Genomic DNA, 20663 nt, shown 5'->3' with positions numbered 1-20663 from the left:
ACTGCCATTGACTATGACACATGGGTAAGAACAATTTACTTTTAAATAATTTTAAGAATAGTTTAATTAAAAATAAAATAACATTTATTATTTTATGATGCCATGTATTCACAGTTAATGTGAAATTAGCATTTAGATTGAAAATTTCCAATTTGATTCACCATTGATGTTGGATTAAGTGGGCTTTGGGCAAATTAGGCTTGATGTTTTTAAGGTATGATGATGATAATAATAACACATTATGTTTTTAAGGCAAAGTGGGCTTTGGGAAAATTGGTCTTGATGTTTTATTTTTAACATGATTTTAAATTTAAAATAAAAAAATAAAAAAAATCATCCTACATAAATTATGAGGGTTAAGAGTATCAGAATATAAATTTAATCAAAACTAAAGCTATATTACATGAAATAAAGATGAAAAACAAAATTCAACATTAAAATTATAAATTAAATATAAAAAAATTTAGAATTAAGAGCATCATGTATATCAGTGTCATACTCTTTCTAATTTTTAAAAGTATGATCTGTCAAATTTGATTAACAATTTACGTTACATTTAATTAAAAATTTTTAGGACTACAGAAATATATACAAGTTAATTTTAATTTATAATATATTGTGAACAAAATTGAATCGGGATTACAGAAATATATATTATTTGAACTATCAATATATACCAATATATATTATAAATCTTAATATATTAATTTAACCAATCCCTGAAATAATTCATACATAATCAAATTGAATCATATATTACATGCGCATAGTGAGTAATACACACACACAGTGAGCATCAGGCAAAGAAATATACACAATGAGTAATACATAGACACATGATATATACATACACAAACAGATCAACACCACCGCCGTCCCCACCTCGATTTCACATCCCTCACTGTAACTCTGTTAACCCAAATCTGAATCCAAATAACCTTAATAAAGTCAAGCCACACAGCCTCGCACATATATATATATATATACACATATATATAAATGATAAAATCGATTTGAAGATGACACAAAAGTGGATTTCAAAATCTCCTACTCCATCTTAAAGAAATACACTGTAAGAAAAGAAAAGGCAACTTACAGTAGGAGTGGTGGCTGGGTGGGGGGAGGGGGGGCGAAGGTGGTCCGACTGGTATTGGCGGGGGGCGACGGCTCTATGGCCAGCCGGGTGGGGGCAACAGCCATTGTCGACCACGTCCAGCCACCGCCGCAGTTCGAATCGCTACCTTCCTCATCACTGCCATCCGCCGCTTTCGATAGCCATCGCTCGAGGTTCGTTCTTCTTATCCGTTAGGCCCTCCTACATCATGGTTGCTCGGTCTTCTTCCTGCAACTCACCCGTCGGTCACCATCGAGCGCCACCGACCACCGTGATTTCTCAATCATCGGCCCCCTACTCGGCTTCCTCCTCTGTTTTTGATTGACCACTGCTGCTAATGACCTCATCTAGCCTTCTCATTCGACGATTGAACGTCTTCATCATCCATCACTACAAGCCTCCGTCGATTGCTTCCAGTGGTTGTTTTCATTTGAAGTAAGCTTCACAACAAACCCAGATCTCAAATTGGGAGAGGCAGTATAGCCAATGGCGGCCGACGACGATAGGGCTGAGCGGTGGGGGGTGACGGCTATTGAGCGGCTGCCAGTGGGGTGCGACCGGGGGGAGGGGGGCAGCGATGATGGCGTGGGTGGGTGATTTTGAGAGACAGAAAGAGAGAGGGAGATAGAGAAGCAGTGAGTGGGTGTGTTAGCGGGTTGGGCAGAGTGTGTGCGTGAGGTGAGGGAAGATGGGATGGTTTTGGGGGGAAAAAGAATTGATCTGAGCCATTAATCTCAACCATTCATTGATCTCAACCATCAAAAAAATATCCCCCTCACATTTGTCTCTCATTTTCAAAAACCATCCTCCCTTATTATATAAATATATATTGTAAATTCTTTTTAATTTAATTTCTTTTGTTAAAAATTAAAGGGGAATATTGTTTTTTTCTAAAATTTCTAATTTACCGCTAATTCCTCTTTAAATTTCATTTTCATCTAAACCTGTATATAACCACAAATTATACATAAATATTCAATTAAACCAATTTTAAAATTAAAATAGGAGTATAATTATAACAAATGTTCCTTCCTAACCAAAATAGGGGGACGATCAGAGACAGGGTGCGGGCTTCAGTGACGGGTCCTTCCGGGGGGCGGCTGACACCTACAAGGACTCTAACGGTCGAGTGAGTAAGAGAGTAAGATGAGACTGTGTATTAGCAGGTAAGAAATGAGATCATACATTGGCTTTGAAGAGAGCTGGATGATATAGAAGGAGATGTCCTCCTACATGCATGAGACGTGCGCTTGCACATGATAGGACTGGGTATCCGGCGTCGGTGGAGGTTCGTAGCATTGTGGCGATGGGACCCTTATTAATGTGGATGGGATCCGCCATTAATGAGGATAGGATCTAGGGCTGTTGCGCGGATATCCAGTGGGATTGTAATGATGCTGTGGCAAGTGTGGTGCTTGACCAAGGCCGGATCTAGGGGGAAGACCAAATTGGGCCTAAAGAGAGGGTCGAGATTGGGCCTAAGGAGAGGGTTAAGATTGGTTCTGAGGGAAGGGCCGAGATTGGGCCTGGACGGTCCACAACCCCATAGGTCAGATGCTCGAGCAACGAGCATTAAAGCTAGAAAAAGGAAGCCTAAGCGATTTTTGCTGTGCTCGACAGTTTGGAAGGTCGAATTAGGCGAGACCGAGGTGGTCGGTTGAGTCGATTTTGTTTTTGTTGGGGTGACGACTCTGGGCCATTTTAAGGTTGGCCCTAGATGAGTAAGTAGGGGAATATTCTCTATGTGTCTGTCCTTGGATGCGTGACAGGTGGAAGCTTGGTTATGCTGCGTGTAGTTTCGAGAAGGCAAAAGGTGTTGGCCACTAAGGATGTGCGTCGACGGAATCTTGTATTGCCGAGCTTCGCTCGGAGTACGGTCAAGTTCCTGCTTATGTACACTGTCCGAGTAGGGAAGGATGGTTGTGCTCTCTTCTACAAAGTTTTTCCCAGGGTTTAAACTTATGACTTGTGTTTCGATCCTCATAGAGTAGGGGCCGACCTTGGCGGCGAGATGTTCCCTTGTGGTGTACACCGCACGGGGCTTTGGGATGTGGGGCAGGCACTTGTTGTAGGTGTGTATGATGGCCTTTGGTTTTCTTGGGAAATTTTAATGCGTGATGGGTGTGTGATAGGTGGAGTGCCCCTTGATGCTTCGTCTAGACGTCTAACGGTGTTTTGCTTTTGGACGCGATGTGCGAAACGGCCTTAAAAGGTACGTCTCCTCGCTTCTACGCTCTCACTATTTCTTTCCCAAAGGCGTGCTGCTCTTCCAACCTTTCTCACTGATAGAGGCGATTTCCTGCTTGAATCGAAAAGATGTCAAAGGTTAGCCCTATCGATCATTAGGGGAATGTTAGCAGCGAGGCTGGAGGAGACGTCACTCTTCCAATCTACTGCCGGGCCCACTTTTCTGATTACTCATGATGAGGAACGACCACTGGTTAGGAAGAGCCCGAGGGGCATAGTCTTCCGCTAGGGTGTCATCTGTCGGTGTGTCCCTCGCCTCCGGGGACCGTCAAGCAGCATACCGTTGAGTGGAGGACCGGGTCCTGGGGGTTTTGGCAGAGTACCGGGCAGTGGAGTTTGGATTTCGCTCAGAGGTCGCTGCCCTCAAGCGGTCGCATCGAGAGTAGGTGGAACGTATCCAAGAGGCGGCAGAGGGCAATGCAAGAGAGATGGTGGCTAAGGAGATGGCTGACTTGCATCAGCGGTTGGAGGAGTCAGAGGGGTCGTAGACTCATTACCGCGAGGTCATGGGTTGTCTTATCCGCCATCCTGAGGAAGCTAGGGCAGCGCTTCGTGATTCAAGAATGGAGGTCTCCCGTTTGTGGGCGGTGCTCGGGGCTACCAATCGATGGTAGAGGATGGTAGGACTCTGGTGTTGGATGTCATAGATGAGTATCTGGAGGGTTACGAGGAAGCTCTTCTACAAGTGCGGACTTTGTTCCCTAGCCTGGACTTACAGCCCTACAAGTCGTACATGAGGGTTGAGGGCGGCCATCTTGTGAACTCGACCGAAGGGGCGTGGGTCGAGGTTTCAAAGAAGATTCCCGAGGTGGGATGAGTTGTAGAAGGTGTTGCCGATGATGCTGAGCCCTTGGCCGAGCTGGGCTAATTTACTACTTTCTTTGATTGTAATTGCGTAGGCTTTTGATGTTTTCTCAGTTTTATCTGATTTCATGGTATCGTAACTTTTGTTGTAGTTGGATTTATCCTATTTTCCTTTTCAAAAATTAACCTTTGTTTGGCTTGGAGCATCAAAAATTATCCTAGTAAGGCAACCCTAAAGCGCTTTCGGGTCGAATAGTGGTCCCACGCAAGCGCAGGGACGAAGTCGATATTCTCGAGTAAATGTCGGTAATTAATTTTTGAGAAATTCAATAATCTAAGTGGCTTGAGAGTAATTAATTTAGATCTTGGAGGGCTCAAATGATATTATTAAATTTCTAAGTGGAATTAAGGGTTCTCAAGGGTAATTAATGAGAATTAGTGGCTTTAAATGTAAATTAGTATATATATGTATATATATATATGATGTATGCGCGAAAGTGGGGAGGAAGCTTCCTCCCCTTTGATATTTTGAAATGGCCAAAACAGAGAGGGAAAGAGAGAAGCTTGGCCAAGGCATCGCGCGCGAGAGAGAAGGAGTCCGTGATAGCATGCATATTTATACCATATTTTGGCATTTCACTTCATTCTTATTAGGCCATTTGAAGTAATTTTTGCTGATATTTCATTGTTTCTATTTTATTATGCTTCAAATTGTCCTTACACTATTTTCTATCCTACCTCTATGGATCCAGGCTTTAGGGAATATTGGATGGGCTAGAGAAGTGGCTCACTAAAGGAGCTTGGGCTTACTTTCAAGGAGCAAACTTGGGCTACTCAAATTATGCTGTTTTTGGGCTTACTTGTTTTCTGTTGGGCCAGGCCCAACCCTAGCCTTCCTAGCTTTCCTTTCTTAGCCATGTATTTAAGGCCTCTTAGCATTAATTTTCAGAAAAAGATGATATAGAAAGAGAGGAGACAATAGAGAGGATTCTGCCCGTTTTTGTAGTTGTAGCATTTTTCTGTTTTCTACATCTTTTGTTCCATTTTGTTTTCCTTGCTGTAATGATAGGCTAGAGCATTTGTAACCGGTTGTGTGTCTTGAATCCATGTGGAATTTGAGTCCCGGATGAGCTACAAGAATCTAGTTTGTTGTTTGTTTCTTATTCATTTCTATTTGGTTTAGTTTGGGTAGATTTGTGAATGCATGGAGTTCATGGCAGGTTTGTGTGAACTTGCATGGTTTCATTTTCTGTTAAATGCTTAAGAGAACAGAATGTTATAGCCGGTTGGTATAACATCTCGGAAATGAATATTGTGTGCTTGAACGGTTGTTCTTGCATAGGTCCGGATAGGTTGAATAGAGAGTGAATGGTTGTATTTTGTTTGCAAGAGATTTCTGCATTCATTTTGTTATTTCCAATCATTCTAATCCTTGGACGGTTGTTGGGGATGCTTTGAGTTTGTTTTCCGGAGATCAAAACATCTAGCAAGCCAAGACATATAGGTTGGACAAGGAAGATTCCACATAGGAGACAAATACACAACCGGTTGCATATCTTTTACTGATTTTTCATCCATCTTTATCTTTCTGTTTTGCCAATTAGTTTTCTGTCAAAAACCCCCCCTAAACAAACCGTTGGTTATGTTGGTTCTCCTTTGTTGGTAGAAGAAAGTGAGGCTCCTTGTGAGAGATGACCTAGGGTGCACTTTGCTGCAAACTAGAGAAGAGATGCAAACATAGATCTCTAATTCTGGAGTGGTTCGACAGCCGGCCAGTCCGCGAGAGAGAGAGAGAGAGAAAGAGAGAGAGAGAGAGAGAGAGAGCATTGTGAGAGAGAGGGAAGTTTGGCCATGGCAGTGTCAGACAGAGTGCTTCATCTTCCAAGCGTGTTGCTAATACGCGAGAGCGATTTATTGGCCAGGACAGGATTTGGTGTTGTGCTTTCCGAGGTAGGATTTATGGCAGCCTTGATGGCGCAGTTTTTTGGAGCCTGACCATATTCAATGTCTAGGGGACGGTGAGGGGCTTCCGACCATTAAGTTTATAAAAGGGGAATTAGTTTCACTTCATGCTATCTATGCTTGCTTGCGTCTTTGTTTTGGGAGGGAGGCTAAAGAGATGTGGTCGATGTTTTACAGTGGGAACTTGTTGTCTGAGTGGGGCATTTATGTTGGTTGCCTTAGGGAAGGTAGTTTTCTAACAAGAACGGTCGAGGCAAAGAGGTTTGTGGTTGAGTGCATTTAGACGAGGGGAGTATTAGGATGGGTGATCTGCCTTTCTCGAAGTTTACTTATGGAAGAAATGCTGTGTGTTCTTGTCTGAGGGCTCGGGCCACTAACGTTGATATTATCTGGCTATGGGTGGGGATCGTTTGCCTGCTCCAAGGTTGAAACTTGGAAATGTCGGGACTGCCCAGGTGGTGGGTCGCTCCGGATTTTCATTAGGAGCAGCGGTCATATTGGCATAATCTGAACCTTTTAAGGGTATGATGTCAGCAAGTATAAAAGGGGTCCAGCCCTTTTTGGACGATTTAGAAGTAAGACGATCGCTGATAATCTAGAGGAATGCGACTGTTGCTTAACCGTGCTTTACCAACTCATTTGTCCTTTGTTAGACTTCCAAGCATTTGTATTGCATGATAGTTGTAGTGTGGTAGGTGAGTGTAAAGTAGAACTGTTATGGCTTGAAATTAGAAGTAAATTATTCACAATGAAAATGGTAACTTGTTCTGTGTTGTGTTCTGATGTAAGGTTTCCTGAAATCGAACTTAGGATTCAGAGTTTCTTCCTATCTGAGCTTGGCTCGAGGTCCTGTGTGCCTGTCTGATACAAGACGTGGCTCGATAACGCCAATGCCGGCTCGAGGCTCCTAGAGCAATGACATTGTTGTGCTCGAGGTCTGCTCGAGGTGGACTAGCCATGTTGGTTTGGATCCCGAGCAAAGCTTAAAGGAGGACCTAGTTTGACTCGAGGTCCTGTGCACTTGTATGATACAAGCTCGAAGGGGCCGATGCGGGCTCGAGGCGCTGATAGAGCACATATTTTCATACTATTTAGCCCTCATATTTAGTCTTTTTGCACATTAGTTGTGTCATTTTATTCATCTTGATTTTATTTCATTTTATTTTATAGGAATTGGGCTTCACACTATTTTACTTTATTTTTTCAGATTTAGGGCTATGGGAGCATGAGATGGGGCATGAGACGTCTTGATGGCAATGAGATATCTTGGAAATTGGAGATAGAGAAGTAAGGGCAATTTTAGCAGATTTGACCTTCTACACTTCCTTCAGTATTTTGGCCAAGATAAAATTCTAGAATGAAGATGATGTCTTCAGAGATACTGTAGAGGACTTCTTGGGCTTTCTGGAATGGTATGGTTTGTCCAAATCCGAGTTCGTTTGTGCCTTCAAACAGCACTTCAAAGTCAGGGCTAGGAAGTTGGGTCAAATTAGGAAAGCTGCACAGATGCTGATTCTTTAAAAGGTCATATCTTGGGCATACGATATCCAAATAAAGTGATTCAAAAGCCCAAATTCATCTAATCTTACTGATATACAATTCTTATGAAGAGGATGAAGCCCATAACGCACGTTAACCTTTCCAAAATCGGCTGTGAAGTGGCAGTAACCTAGGGTTTCCTCCTTAAGCTCTACTTAAGCACCTTAAGAGGCCATTAAAAAAGAGTATTCTTTGGAAGGACGTGAACAGTAGCCAACTTTCCTTCTCTCCATTGTTCTTTTCAAGATGGAAGGCTAAGGATTCTGTAATCGATTGCAATACCACCCTTATTCCCGGTTTGAGTCTTTGGTTTTAATGGAAATCATTTTTTAGTTTTAACTTTGTTGTTCTCTTGTTTCTGTTCTCTCTTAAATCTGTGTATGTGTTGATACCAGTTGGATGAATGCATGTATTGTCTTTATTTGAGAATCCAAGGTTTTTGTGCTCGGTTGAGGCTTTAACTGGAAGCAAGAACAACCTGTTTGGATGGTATTTCAATCAGTCTCGAATCTGTGCAATAAGGGGAATCAAAACTGATAGATTGAACTAAGAGGTTTCTGAAATCTGTTTATTGGTTTTCTTTCCAATCTTTGGCGGTTGTTAAAGGATTTTTGTGATTTCTGATTTGAGGATTAAAACTAAACAAATTGTTTATTGAGAAGGCGATGAAAACTGGGATAGAAGGTTGGTTTGCAACTGATTGCATCTCGATTTATTGTGTTTTTGCTTATTTAGTTTTCTGTTTTTCATCAAAAACTTCCCCCCCCCCCCCGTTTAGCCTTGTTTTGACAGATCCGCTTGAGGTTCGTTGGGAGACGACTTTGGGTTGCACCCTTGCTGCAAATCAAAATCATTATTCATCTAATCTATTGGTGTTCGACAGCCCCGATCAGGCGCCTAGCACAATGACGAGGCTGTGCCTGAGGTCCGCTCGGGGCGGACTAGCCATGTTGGTCTGGATCCCTAGCACGACCTAAAGGAGGACCGAGCCCGGCTTGAGGTCTTATGCGCCAATCCGATACAAGGCATTGCTTAATAAGGCCGAGGCGGCCTCGAGGCGCCTAGAGCAACGACGGGGCTGTGCCCGAGGTTTGCTCGGGGCGGACTAGCCTTGTCGGTCTAGATACCGAGCACGGCTTAAAGGAGGACCTAGCCTGGCTTAAATTCCTGTGCGCTTGTCAGATGTAAGGCATGGCTCGATTGGGCCAAGGGGGACTCCAGGCGCCAAGAGCAATGACGGGGCTGTACCCGAGGTCCGTTCAGGACAAATTGGCCATGTCGGTCTGGATCACTAGCACGGCTTAAAGGAGGACTGATAGAGCGCATATTTTCATATTATTTAGCCCTCATTTTAGTCTTTTTGCACGTTAGTTGTGTCATTTTAGTCATCTTGATTTTGTTTTATTTTATCTTATAGGAATTGGGCTTCACACTATTTTATCTTATTTTGGACAGATTTGGGCTTCCTGGGTCATGAGGAATTTTGATGGCAAGAAGGGAAACAAGGAGATTGGAGACAAAGAAGCAAAAGTGTGCTCATAGATTTGACATTTTGTGTTTCTTTCAAGTTTTTGGCCAAGTTATAATCCCAAAACGTGAATGATGTCTTCAGAGATATTGTAGAGGACTTCTCGGGCTTTCTGTAATGGTATGGTAGGTCCAAATCCAAGTTCTTTTGGGCCTCCAAACATCGCATCAAAGTCGGGACCAGAAAGTTGGGTCAAATTAGGAAAGCTACACAGATGTTGAATCTTTAAAAGGCCATAACTTGGGCGTCCGATATCCAAATCAAGTGTTTTAAAAGGAAAAATTCATATAATCTTCCTGATCTACAATTTTGATGAAGGGGTCGAAGCCCATAATGCACTTTATACTATTCGAAATCGGATGTGAAGTTGTGGTAACTTAGGGTTTCCTCCCTAAGCTCTATTTAAGCACATTAAGTGGCTGATTTTCGGGGTGGCCGATTTTGGGAGGATTCTCATGATTTCAACCAAGAAGATGGAAGGCTAATTTGCTTGTGATTCGCTACATTCTCATACCCCTTGCCCGATTTGAGTCTCGGTCATATTGTTGAATCCGGTTTAGAACTCGATTTTCATGTTTTATGGATGATTTTGTTTCTTTTCCTTCTCTAAGTTTATGTATGTTTATTTTATGTGATTGTGTGAATGCATGCATGATCTTTGGATGGGTTTAATTGATGTACTCGGTTGAGGCTTTGATTAGAAAGAAACGAAACGGTATATTTGTATGAGCGATTGCTCGATTTGATTTAATCTTTTACGGTTGTAGAAGAGTTTTTCAAATCAAAAGAAAATCAAACCAAACAGATTGTTTTTATAAGTGAGACAAGGATTACCGTGGTAAGAAGGTAGGGTTTGTAGCGGGTTACGTTTTAGTTCATCTTTGTTTCATTCTTGAACGTTTTTAATTCCGGTTTTCATCACAACCCCCCCTCGTTTAATCTTGTTTTGACAGATCCATTTGAGGTTCGTTGGGAGACGACTTTGGGTTGCACCCTTATTGAAAATCCAAATCATTATTCATCTAATCTATCGGTGTTCGACAGCACGATCAGATTTTGGCGCCGTTGCCGGGGAACCGTCAAAACTATTTCTGTCATAACATGATACTAATTTCTAACCCTTTTCCTTTTTTCCTTCACTGATTTTCTTCTAATATTACTAACTTTCATTTTTTTTTGTTTCTGGTTTCTTTTTAGGTGATCAATTATGCGACACAATATAGAAGAACCGTCAATCTGTTCTGCCATAACAAGAGTTGTTTTCTGTCTTTGGTTTCTTTTTAATTCTCTTTCATTCTTTGTTACTTTCTTTTGTTGCTTCTTTGTGTTTTGCTCTTTGGTTTCTCTTATTTATTTGTTCATCCTTTTCGGTTTTCTTTGTTCTTCTTTTCTTTTATGTTCTCGGTTTGCTTGTTTTCTGTTTTTTTTGCCATAAATAGCACTGTTCACTGCCGACGACTATCTCGGAATGCCCTGATTTTTGGTGTCCAAAAGAATGTGGGTGTGGGGAGAAATAGTCACTATTATTCAGTGAAGAGGGCGTATTTTGGCCAAAATCCAACGTTTAGACCACTTTTTGGGCCATTTTGTGTTTTCTTGGTGTGTATGTGATTTTTCCTTGTGTGTTTTGTTTTGTTTTTGTTCTTGTTGATACTTAATGCATGACCAGATCATCTAAGGGTGACCTAATTGATTTAGATCCAAAAATTGATAAAACCCTTAGGCGACAAGCAAGAGAACTTAGATCTCAAGATAGGGGGGTGACTAATAGTGTCTTTCCCACTGTTTCTGATACTGTGTTTGAGTTCCAACCTAAACTGATCAATATGGCCGCCAATGAAAACAATGGCAATGAGAATGGGAATAATGCTAACAGAACTATTAGAGAATTGGCTGCCCCTGATGTGCATTATCAACCCTTGTGTATTCAGTATCCTCAATTGCAAGTAAACTTTGAACTGAAATCTGGATTGATACATTTGCTGCCTAAGTTTCATGATCTTGCAGGTGAAGATCCACACAAGCATTTGAAGGAGTTTCATGTTGTATGCTCCACCATGAGGCCGCAAGGGGTTGATGAAGAACAAATAAAACTAAGGGCATTCCCTTTCTCTCTTGATGGAGCTGCCAAAGACTGGCTCTATTACTTGCCACCTGTTGCCATTACCAATTGGGATGGCCTGAGGAGAATATTTCTAGAGAAGTTCTTCCCTGCTTCCAGGACAACAGCTATCCGGAAGGACATTTGTGGCATCCGACAGATAGATGGAGAAAGCTTGCATGAGTATTGGGAGAGATTTAAGAAGCTGTGTTCTAGTTGTCCTCATCATCAGATAAGTGACCAGCTCCTCATTCAATATTTTTATGAAGGTTTGCTTCCCATGGACAGGTACTTAGTGGATGCTGCATCTGGAGGAGCCTTAGTGGAAAAGACACCAACTGCAGCCCGGGACTTAATTTCAAAGATGGCTCAAAATGCACAACAATTTGGTACCAGGTTAAACACTCCTATGAAGACTGTTAATGAGGTTGGTTTTGCTGCACCTATGGACCAAAGGAGAATAGAAAATAGGCTGGAGGAACTAACTTCAATGGTTCGCCAGTTAGCCCTTGATCAAAACCAGCCCCAGCAAGTATGTGGCATTTATTCATTATCTTCACATGTAACTGATCAGTGCCCACAATTGCAGGATAACACAGAATCATGCAATGGAATCTTCTCTGGAAGACCGTTTCAGCAATAGCCACAACAGAATAGGTATGATCCTTATGCTCCCACCTATAATCCGGGCTAGAGAGACCATCCCAACTTCAGATATGGGGGTGCTTCAACTCAACCATTCCAACAGAGGTTCAATGCACCGGGTCAGAGTAATGCCACACCAATGAAGCAACAAGCACAGACATTACCCAAGATAGAACCGAGCTTGAATGACATAGTGCAGCAATTGGCTGCTAATACTCTCAAATTCCAACAACGGGCTAACACCACCATACAGAATTTGGAGACACAGATTGGGCAGTTAGCAACTAACATAAATGAGTTAAGGAGTCAAGGCTCGAGTTAGCTACCTTCACAGTCAATATCCAATCAAAAGGGGAATGTGAGTGCGATCATGCTGCGTAGTGGTAAAGAAGTGGATGTTCCAGAGAAGGCACAAGAAGAAATTGGTAGAAAAGAAGAGCAGCAACCCTCCTCAATCCAAGAAGCCAAGCAGCCAAATTCCAGCTATCAAGAATAAGGAGAGTCTTCCAATAACCAACCCCTGCCATTCCCTCATCGAGCAACACAAAACAAGAAAAGAGCAGAGGCCGAATTAGATAAAGAGATTCTGGAGACATTCCAAAAAGTGGAAGTCAATATACCCCTCCTTGAAGCCATCAGACAGATCCCCAAGTATGCAAAATTTCTCAAAGATTTGTGTACGCACAAGAGGAGATTAAGAGGGAACGAACAAGTCAACCTTGGGAGGAATGTTTCAGCTCTCATACAACCTGCCATACCAAGGAAGTGCAAAGATCCAGGGACGTTTTCCATTCCTTGTACTATAGGAGACATGCAATTTAGTAATGCCTTGCTAGATTTAGGTGCATCCATTAAAGTTATGCCTAACTCTATCTATGCTTCTTTGCAGTGTGGTCCTTTGAAGCCAACATGAGTGGTTGTCCAGCTAGCTAATAGAAGCACAGCCTACCCCTCTGGAGTCTTGGAGGATGTCTTGGTTAAGGTTAAGGATTGTATCTTCCCTGCTGATTTTTATGTTTTAAATATGGAAGATGACAATTTGCATGAGCATGCACCTCTTATATTAGGTAGGCTATTTTTGAAAACTGCAAAGACTATCATCAATGTGCATGAGGGTAAACTTTCCATGGAATTTGCTGGTAGCACCATTCATTTTAACATACTTGATGCCATGAAATGTCCCCCTAAAGATCATTCCACTTTGCAAGTTAACTTGATTCAATTGTTGGTTGATGAAGCATGCACTAAGTCTTGTGATTTGATTGATGCATTCCCCACTATTCATGACCTTCCAGATTCCTTCATCTGTCCTGATTGTAGTAATGAGAGTGATCCATGTGATGCATGTTCTGAGATTGCTGCATTTCTAGATAATCATGATTCTGATATTCAAATTGAGCATGCACAATCTGATTCTTATACTTCTCATGGGGAGGATAGTGTTTCTGCTAACCATGTTGAACAGGTAGACAGTACCCTTGAGATAAAGGCAAGCAGGTTAGTCCCTTCATTGCAGCAGCCACCATCCCTTGAGTGCAAGCCTTTGCCCGAGCATCTCAAGTATGCCTTCTTGGAGGATGGCGAGAAGCTGCCAGTCATCATCGCCAATAACTTGCAGCCTGACCAAGAGAAAAGGTTATTGGATGTGCTGAAGAGGAACAAGCAGGCCATAGGTTGGACATTAGCAGACATACCTGGGATTAGCCCTTCCATATGCATGCATAGGATTCATCTAGAGGAAGGAGCTAAACCTGTGAGACAGCCCCAAAGGAGACTCAACCCCACCATCCTGGATGTGGTAAAGAAAGAGGTAAGTAAACTACTCTCAGTTGGTATCATTTATCCTATCTCTGATAGCCAGTGGGTGAGTCCAGTGCAGGTAGTTCCCAAGAAGATGGGCATCACAGTGGTGCCTAATGAAAGAAATGAGCTAGTGCCCATGAGAGTGTAGAACAGCTGGAGGGTCTGCATCGACTATAGGAAGCTCAACCAAGCAACCAGAAAAGATCATTTTCCCCTTCCATTCATCGACTAAATGTTGGAGAGGTTAGCAGGTAAATCTCATTATTGTTTTCTTGATGGCTTTTCTGGTTACTTTCAGATATGCATAGCACCAGAGGATCAGGAGAAGACCACCTTCACTTGTCCTTTTGGCACTTTTGCCTATCGAAGGATGTCATTTGGCCTATGTAATGCTCTAGGTACGTTTCAGCGGTGCATGATGAGTTTATTTTCTGAATTTCTTGAGCATTGTATGGAAGTATTCATGGATGACTTTTTTGTTTATGGCACCTCATTTGATGACTGCTTAGTTAGCTTGGGTAAAGTTTTGGAAATGTGTGTTGAGAAAAACCTTGTTTTGAATTATGAAAAATGTCACTTCATGGTTGAGCAGGGCATAGTCTTAGGTCATGTGATCTCCAAACAGGGTATAGCAGTCAATAGTGCCAAGGTGGATATCATTGCTTCTTTACCTTACCCTGCGTCTGTGAGGGAAGTTCGCTCTTTCCTTGGCCATGCAGGGTTTTACAGGAGATTCATCCAAGATTTCAGTAAGATTGCAATTCCATTATCCCACCTCCTCCAAAAGGATGTGGATTTCAAGTTTGATGAACAATGCAAGAAAGCCTTCGAGGAACTTAAGAGGCGATTGACTTCTCCACTGATCATCCAGCCACCCAACTGGGAGTTTCCCTTCGAGCTCATGTGTGATGCTTCCAACTTTACAGTGAGCGCCGTTCTCTCTCAGCGGGTGAATAAGAAGTCACATGTCATTGCCTACGCCTCACGTACCCTGGACAGTGCTCAAGCCAATTACACCACGACTGAAAAAGAGCTCTTAGCCATTGCCTTTGCTTTAGATAAATTTCGATCATATTTATTAGGATCTAAAGTTATTGTGTTTTCTGATCATGCAGCCCTGAAGTTCCTTCTGAAGAAGCTCGATGCAAAACCTAGGCTTATCCGGTGGATGTTGCTACTCCAAGAATTTGATATTGAGATCAAAGACAAAACTGGAGCTGAAAACTTGGTAGCCGACCACCTGAGCCGGATACCTGCTTCTCCTGACTCGTCTGGCATGGATCATCCGCTTATCAGAGATAATTTTCCAGATGAGTTGCTTTATCACTTACATGGTACTGAACCTTGGTATGCTAAAATGGTAAATTTCCTGGTTACTTCTGAATTACCTGCACATTTTAAGAAAGCACAATTAAATAAATTTAAAAGCGAAGCTAAGTAATATGTATGGGATGATCCATATTTGTGGCGCTTGTGTAGTGACCAAGTCCTTAGGAGGTGTGTCCCTGATCATGAATTTGCATCTGTCCTACATTTCTGTCACACTCTTGCATGTGGTGGTCATTTTGGTCCACAACGTACTGCTAGAAAAGTCTTAGATGCAGGGTTATATTGGCCATCCCTTTTCAGAGATGCATATGGATTCTGTAAGAATTGTACACGTTGCCAACACACAGGTTCAATTTCACGTAGAAATGAAATGCCTCAGAAACCTTTATTATTCTGTGAGATATTTGATGTATGGGGCATTGATTTCATGGGTCCTTTTCCTATTTCTTTTGGTTTTGTGTACATTCTTTTGGCTGTGGATTATGTTTCGAAATGGGTGGAAGCTAAAGCCACCCGTACTGATGATTCTTTTGTGGTTGTAGATTTTGTTAAATCTCATATTTTCTGCAGGTTTGGCATTCCCAAGGCCATCATCAGTGATCAAGGATCCCACTTCTGCAACAGAAAGATGCAATCCATGCTCCGAAAGTATGGAGTTTTACATAAAGTGGCGATGCCCTACCATCCACAGACCAATGGGCAGGCTGAGGTTTCAAACAGAGAGATCAAGCAGATTCTAGAGAAGACAGTCTAGCCCAACAGGAAAGACTGGAGCCATAGGTTGGAAGATGCACTTTGGGCCTACCGCACAGCCTACAAGACTCCGATCGGCATGTCCCCATATCGACTGGTCTTTGGAAAAGCATGTCATCTGCCGGTAGAGATTGAGCATAAGGCCTATTGGGCGGTGAAGCAATGCAACATGGACATGACAGAAGCTGGTTCCAAGGGGAAGCTTCAATTGCAAGAGCTTGAGGAATTGAGGTTAGAGGCATATGAGAACTCCAGGATCTACAAGGAAAAGACCAAAGCTGCACACGACAAATTGATTGCCAAGAAGGAGTTCAACGTTGGCAATAAAGTCCTCCTCTACAATTCACTCCTAAAGCTGATGCCTGGTAAATTGCGTTCTCGATGGGTTAGTCCTTTTGTGGTTACTCATGTTTTTCCCTATGGTGCAGTTGAGATCATGGACGGGTCGACTACGAAGAAATTCACAGTTAATGGGCAGAGGCTTAAACATTTCTACGAGGGCTTTACAGAACACACAGTGGAGGAGCTATCTCTCTTGGACCTTCCCTCGACTTGATACCACCAGGCTGTTTCTCTCTCCTTACTTTTCTTACTTGTCCTATACCTGATTCTTGCTGCATGCTTACATTGAGAACAATGTAATGTTTGAGTGTGGGGGGGGGGGAGTTTTAGAATAGAAGTTTCTTTTCAAAAAAAATAATAATAATAAAATTAAGAAAAAAAAGAGGCAAAATGAAGCAAATTGAGTTTGAAAGAATTTGGCATGATTAGAAAGTCGATCTTATCTTTTTGGGCTTTCAAGTAAATTGGCAATGAGTTTGGCTTGGTGAGTTGATTGAGGTAGTCTTTGTGAGGATAGTTGTGCATGTTCTTTCTTATGCCATGCGTGCATTCACTAATTATGGGTATCACTCTATAGCTTGTTTTGAATCTTTATTGAAGCTATCAGTGCTCATGCATGTGAAAAGATGATTAAGGCATTCTTTCATTTTACTCGCCATACTTCTCAAAAAAAAAAAAAAAAAAAAAAAAAGAGATCATTTCCCTTCTTTAGGTTGAAGAACATTCATTGCATCCCTTGATTATGGAAAAAATATTAAGCAAGTCCTTTGGAATCAAAAGAAAATAGATAGAAAGGCCAAAGGCCAAGGTGAGACGAAGCGTAAAACGCACTCACCAAGGTTGGGATGGAGCGTAAAACGCACCCACCATGCATGAAAAAAAAAAAAAAAAAGATCTATTTTTTGCTTGCTTAATAGTTCTTCATTGATCTTGGGTTGTCTTGAATGTTTTCTTTCTTCCTAAGGTTTACTTTTCATTATTATCTTCCTATCCCTTTAACCTTACCATGTTGGAGCCATGAATAAAAGTCCTTTTGATTTGCATGCATAAAGCATTGAGAGTGGAGATTTAGAAGATGAGCATATTTGGTAGTGGAATTATGATTGGGTGGAGTTAGGCATAGCATGTGAGAAACTTGACAGCATGTTCTTATAAGGTTCTGCTTATTTTGACTCGTCTTGCCAAGTAAAATTGCCATGCTACTTGTTTGTCTGGGAAGTGTAAGAAAGATGATCTTTGAGTGTTCAATTCCTATAAAACTTGTCGTGCCTCTCATTTTGCATTCTTCGCATCCTTTTTTGTTTGAAAGAGTGAATGTTATCATTTAGTGTTTTGCCCAGGAGTGCAAAAGTCTAAGTGTGGGGGAATTTGATAGAGCGCATATTTTCATATTATTTAGCCCTCATATTTAGTCTTTTTGCACGTTAGTTGTGTCATTTTATTCATCTTGATTTTGTTTTATTTTATCTTATAGGAATTGGGCTTCACACTGTTTTATCTTATTTTGGACAGATTTAGGCTTCCTGGGTCATGAGGAATTTTGATGGCAAGAAGGGAAACAAGGAGATTGGAGACAAAGAAGCAAAAGTGTGCTCATAGATTTGACCTTTTGTGCTTCTTTCAAGTTTTTGGCCAAGTTATAATCTCAGAACGTGAATGATGTCTTCAGAGATATTGTAGATAACTTCTTGGGATTTCTGTAATGGTATGGTAGGTCCAAATCCAAGTTCGTTTGGGCCTCCAAACATCGCTTCAAAGTCGGGACCAGAAAGTTGGGTCAAATTAGGAAAGCTGCACAGATGCTGAATCTTTAAAAGGCCATAACTTGGGCGTCCGATATCCAAATCAAGTGATTTAAAAGCCCAAATTCATCTAATCTTCCTGATCTAAAATTTTTATGAAGGGGCCGAAGCCCAGAACGCACTTTATACTATTAGAAATCGGCTGTGAAGTTGCGGTAACTTAGGGTTTCCTCCCTAAGCTCTATTTAAGCACATTAAGTGGCTGATTTTCGGGGTGGCCGATTTTGGGAGGATTCTCATGATTTCAACCAAGAAGATGGAAGGCTAATTTGCTTGTGATTCGCTACATTCTCGTACCCCTTGCCTGGTTTGAGTCTCGGTCATATTGTTGAATCCGGTTTAGAACTCAATTTTCATGTTTTTATGGATGATTTTGTTTCTTTTCCTTCTCTAAGTTTATGTATGTTTCTTTTATGCGATTGTGTGAATGCATGCATGATCTTTGGATGGGTTTAATTGATGTACTCGGTTGAGGCTTTGATTAGAAAGAAACGAAACGGTATATTTGTATGAGCGATTGCTCGATTTGATTTAATCTTTTACGGTTGTAGAAGAGTTTTTCAAATCAAAAGAAAATCAAACCAAATAGATTGTTTTTATAAGTGAGACAAGGATTACCGTGGTAAGAAGGTAGGGTTTGTAGCGGGTTATGTTTTAGTTCATCTTTGTTTCATTCTTGAACGTTTTTAATTCCGGTTTTCATCACAACCCCCCCTCGTTTAATCTTGTTTTGACATATCCGTTTGAGGTTCATTGGGAGACGACTTTGGGTTGCACCCTTATTGCAAATCCGAATCATTATTCATCTAATCTATCGGTGTTCGATAGCACCGATCAAGGACCGAGCCTGGGCCCAGGTCCTGTGCGCTTATCTATTTTAAGGAGTGGCTTGATAAGGTCGAGGCGGACTTGAGGCGCCTAGAACAATGACGGGGTTATACCCGACGTCCGCTCGGGGCGGACTGGCCATGTCGGTTTGGATCTCGAGCACAACTTCAAGGAGGACGGAGCCTGGCTAGAATTCCTGTGTGCCTGTTTGATACAAGGCGTGGCTTGATAGGGTCAAGGCGGGCTCGAGCGACGTAGAGGAATGACGGGGCTGTGCCCGAGGTCTGTTCGGGGCAGACTAGCCATGTCGGTATGGATCCCGAGCTTGGCTTAAAAAAGGACCGAGACTTGCTCAAGGATCTATGCGCCTTTCTAATATAAGGCGTGGCTTGATAAGGTCGAGGCGGGCTCGAGGCGCCTAGAGAAATGATGGGGTTGTGCGCGAGGTCCACTTGGAGCGGACTGGCCATATCCGTCTGGATCCCAAGCATGGCTTTGAGGAGGATCGCACCTGGCTCGAGGTCCTGTGCACCTGTCTGATATAAGGCCTGGCTTTATAGGGCCGAGGCGGGCTCGAGACGCCTAGAGTAATGACGGGGTTATACTAGAGGTCCGCTCGAGGCGGACTGGCCATGTTGGTCTAGATCCCGAGCACAGCTTAAAGGAGGACTAAGCCTGACCCCGAGGTTCTGTGTGCCTGTCTGATCAAGGGGTGGCTCGATAAGGTCGAGGCGGGCTCGAGGTGCCAAGAGCAATGACGGGGCTGTACCGGAGGTCCACTTAGGGTGAACTGGCTATGTCAATCTAGATCCCAAGCACGGCTTAAAGGAGGACCAAGCCTGATGCGAATTCCTGTGCACCTATCTGATGTAAGGCAAAACTCAAATGGGACGAGGGGGGCTCCAAGCACCTAGAGCAATGACAGAGTTGTGCCCGAGGTCTGCTCGGGGCGGACTAGCCATGTTGGTCTAGATACCGAGCACGGCTTAAAGGACGACCGAGCCTGGCTCGAATTCCTTTGCGCTTGTTTAATCTAAGGCGTGGCTTAATTGGGCCGTGGAAGGCTCCAGGCGTCAAGTGCAATGACGGGGCTGTGGCCAAGGTTCACTTGGGGTAGACTGGCCTTGTCGGTTGTTAGTGTAGGTGCTCTAGACCTAATCAGATTGGGCATGTTGTACACTGACAATTGTAATCATGTTTATTATTTGAATAAGGAGTTGTTCAAATTCACAAGAAGTCATTCTATTAGTTTCTTGTTATTATTGTAATAACCAAATGAAACTAGATAGAAGTCCATATGATGTATACTGTGATTAATCTATAAAGATATGAGATGATGCATCACAGTTTCTAGACATCATTAAACGTCCCAAGTCGTAGCAATGTCAAGAATGGACATTGACAATTGCGGTAAGACTTGTATGTGCTATGTCTTTGCTATGTGATAACAATGGGGGTCTCACACCCATAGGCATGGGGATGCCTAGACAAGTACATAGGTGACCAATGTTGGAGAACGTGTCACTAGACATGACTTGCCATAAGAATTCATTTTGGTTATATGTTGATGGAATTCTCATACGAGATGGGTGTAACTAATCCTTGGACTTGAGGTTGTCACGGTCATCTCATAAGAAGATCGGTATGCTTTGACATCGTTTCGATGGGCCTAGACAAAGGCTGCACATGGGCGATCATTGGGTATATCGTGAGGCTTATGGAGATGGGTGCATAGCCAAGATGGGACTCGTCTATCCCTTGATAGAGGATGATGTATCTAAGGCGCCTTCGGTGGATATTCACTTTAAATCCATGACCATGGTGAAAGAGATCAATAAGGAGTTATTGATTCACTTTCTATTAAGT

At 42.4% G+C, this 20663-nt stretch overlaps 1 protein-coding gene across 1 annotated transcript; it reads left to right on the top strand.

Moving 5' to 3' along the window:
• The first annotated feature begins 15994 nt into the window (after window positions 1-15994).
• On the top strand, window positions 15995-16381 carry LOC127796846 (uncharacterized). The gene has a single exon (XM_052329251.1). It carries the CDS (start codon window positions 15995-15997, stop codon window positions 16379-16381), a length of 387 nt encoding a protein of 128 aa, XP_052185211.1.
• The last annotated feature ends 4282 nt before the right edge of the window (window positions 16382-20663 follow it).

The sequence above is a fragment of the Diospyros lotus genome, chromosome 3 (assembly GCF_014633365.1).
Source record: "Diospyros lotus cultivar Yz01 chromosome 3, ASM1463336v1, whole genome shotgun sequence".
Lineage (NCBI taxonomy): Eukaryota > Viridiplantae > Streptophyta > Magnoliopsida > Ericales > Ebenaceae > Diospyros > Diospyros lotus.
The sequence above is the reverse complement of the archived record's forward strand: the minus strand, read 5'-3'. Positions and strand labels throughout refer to the sequence as shown.

Bases quoted from the DNA above. Each gene is read 5' to 3' on its own strand.
- LOC127796846 (XM_052329251.1), top strand. From the start codon at position 15,995: ATGGACATGACAGAAGCTGGTTCCAAGGGGAAGCTTCAATTGCAAGAG.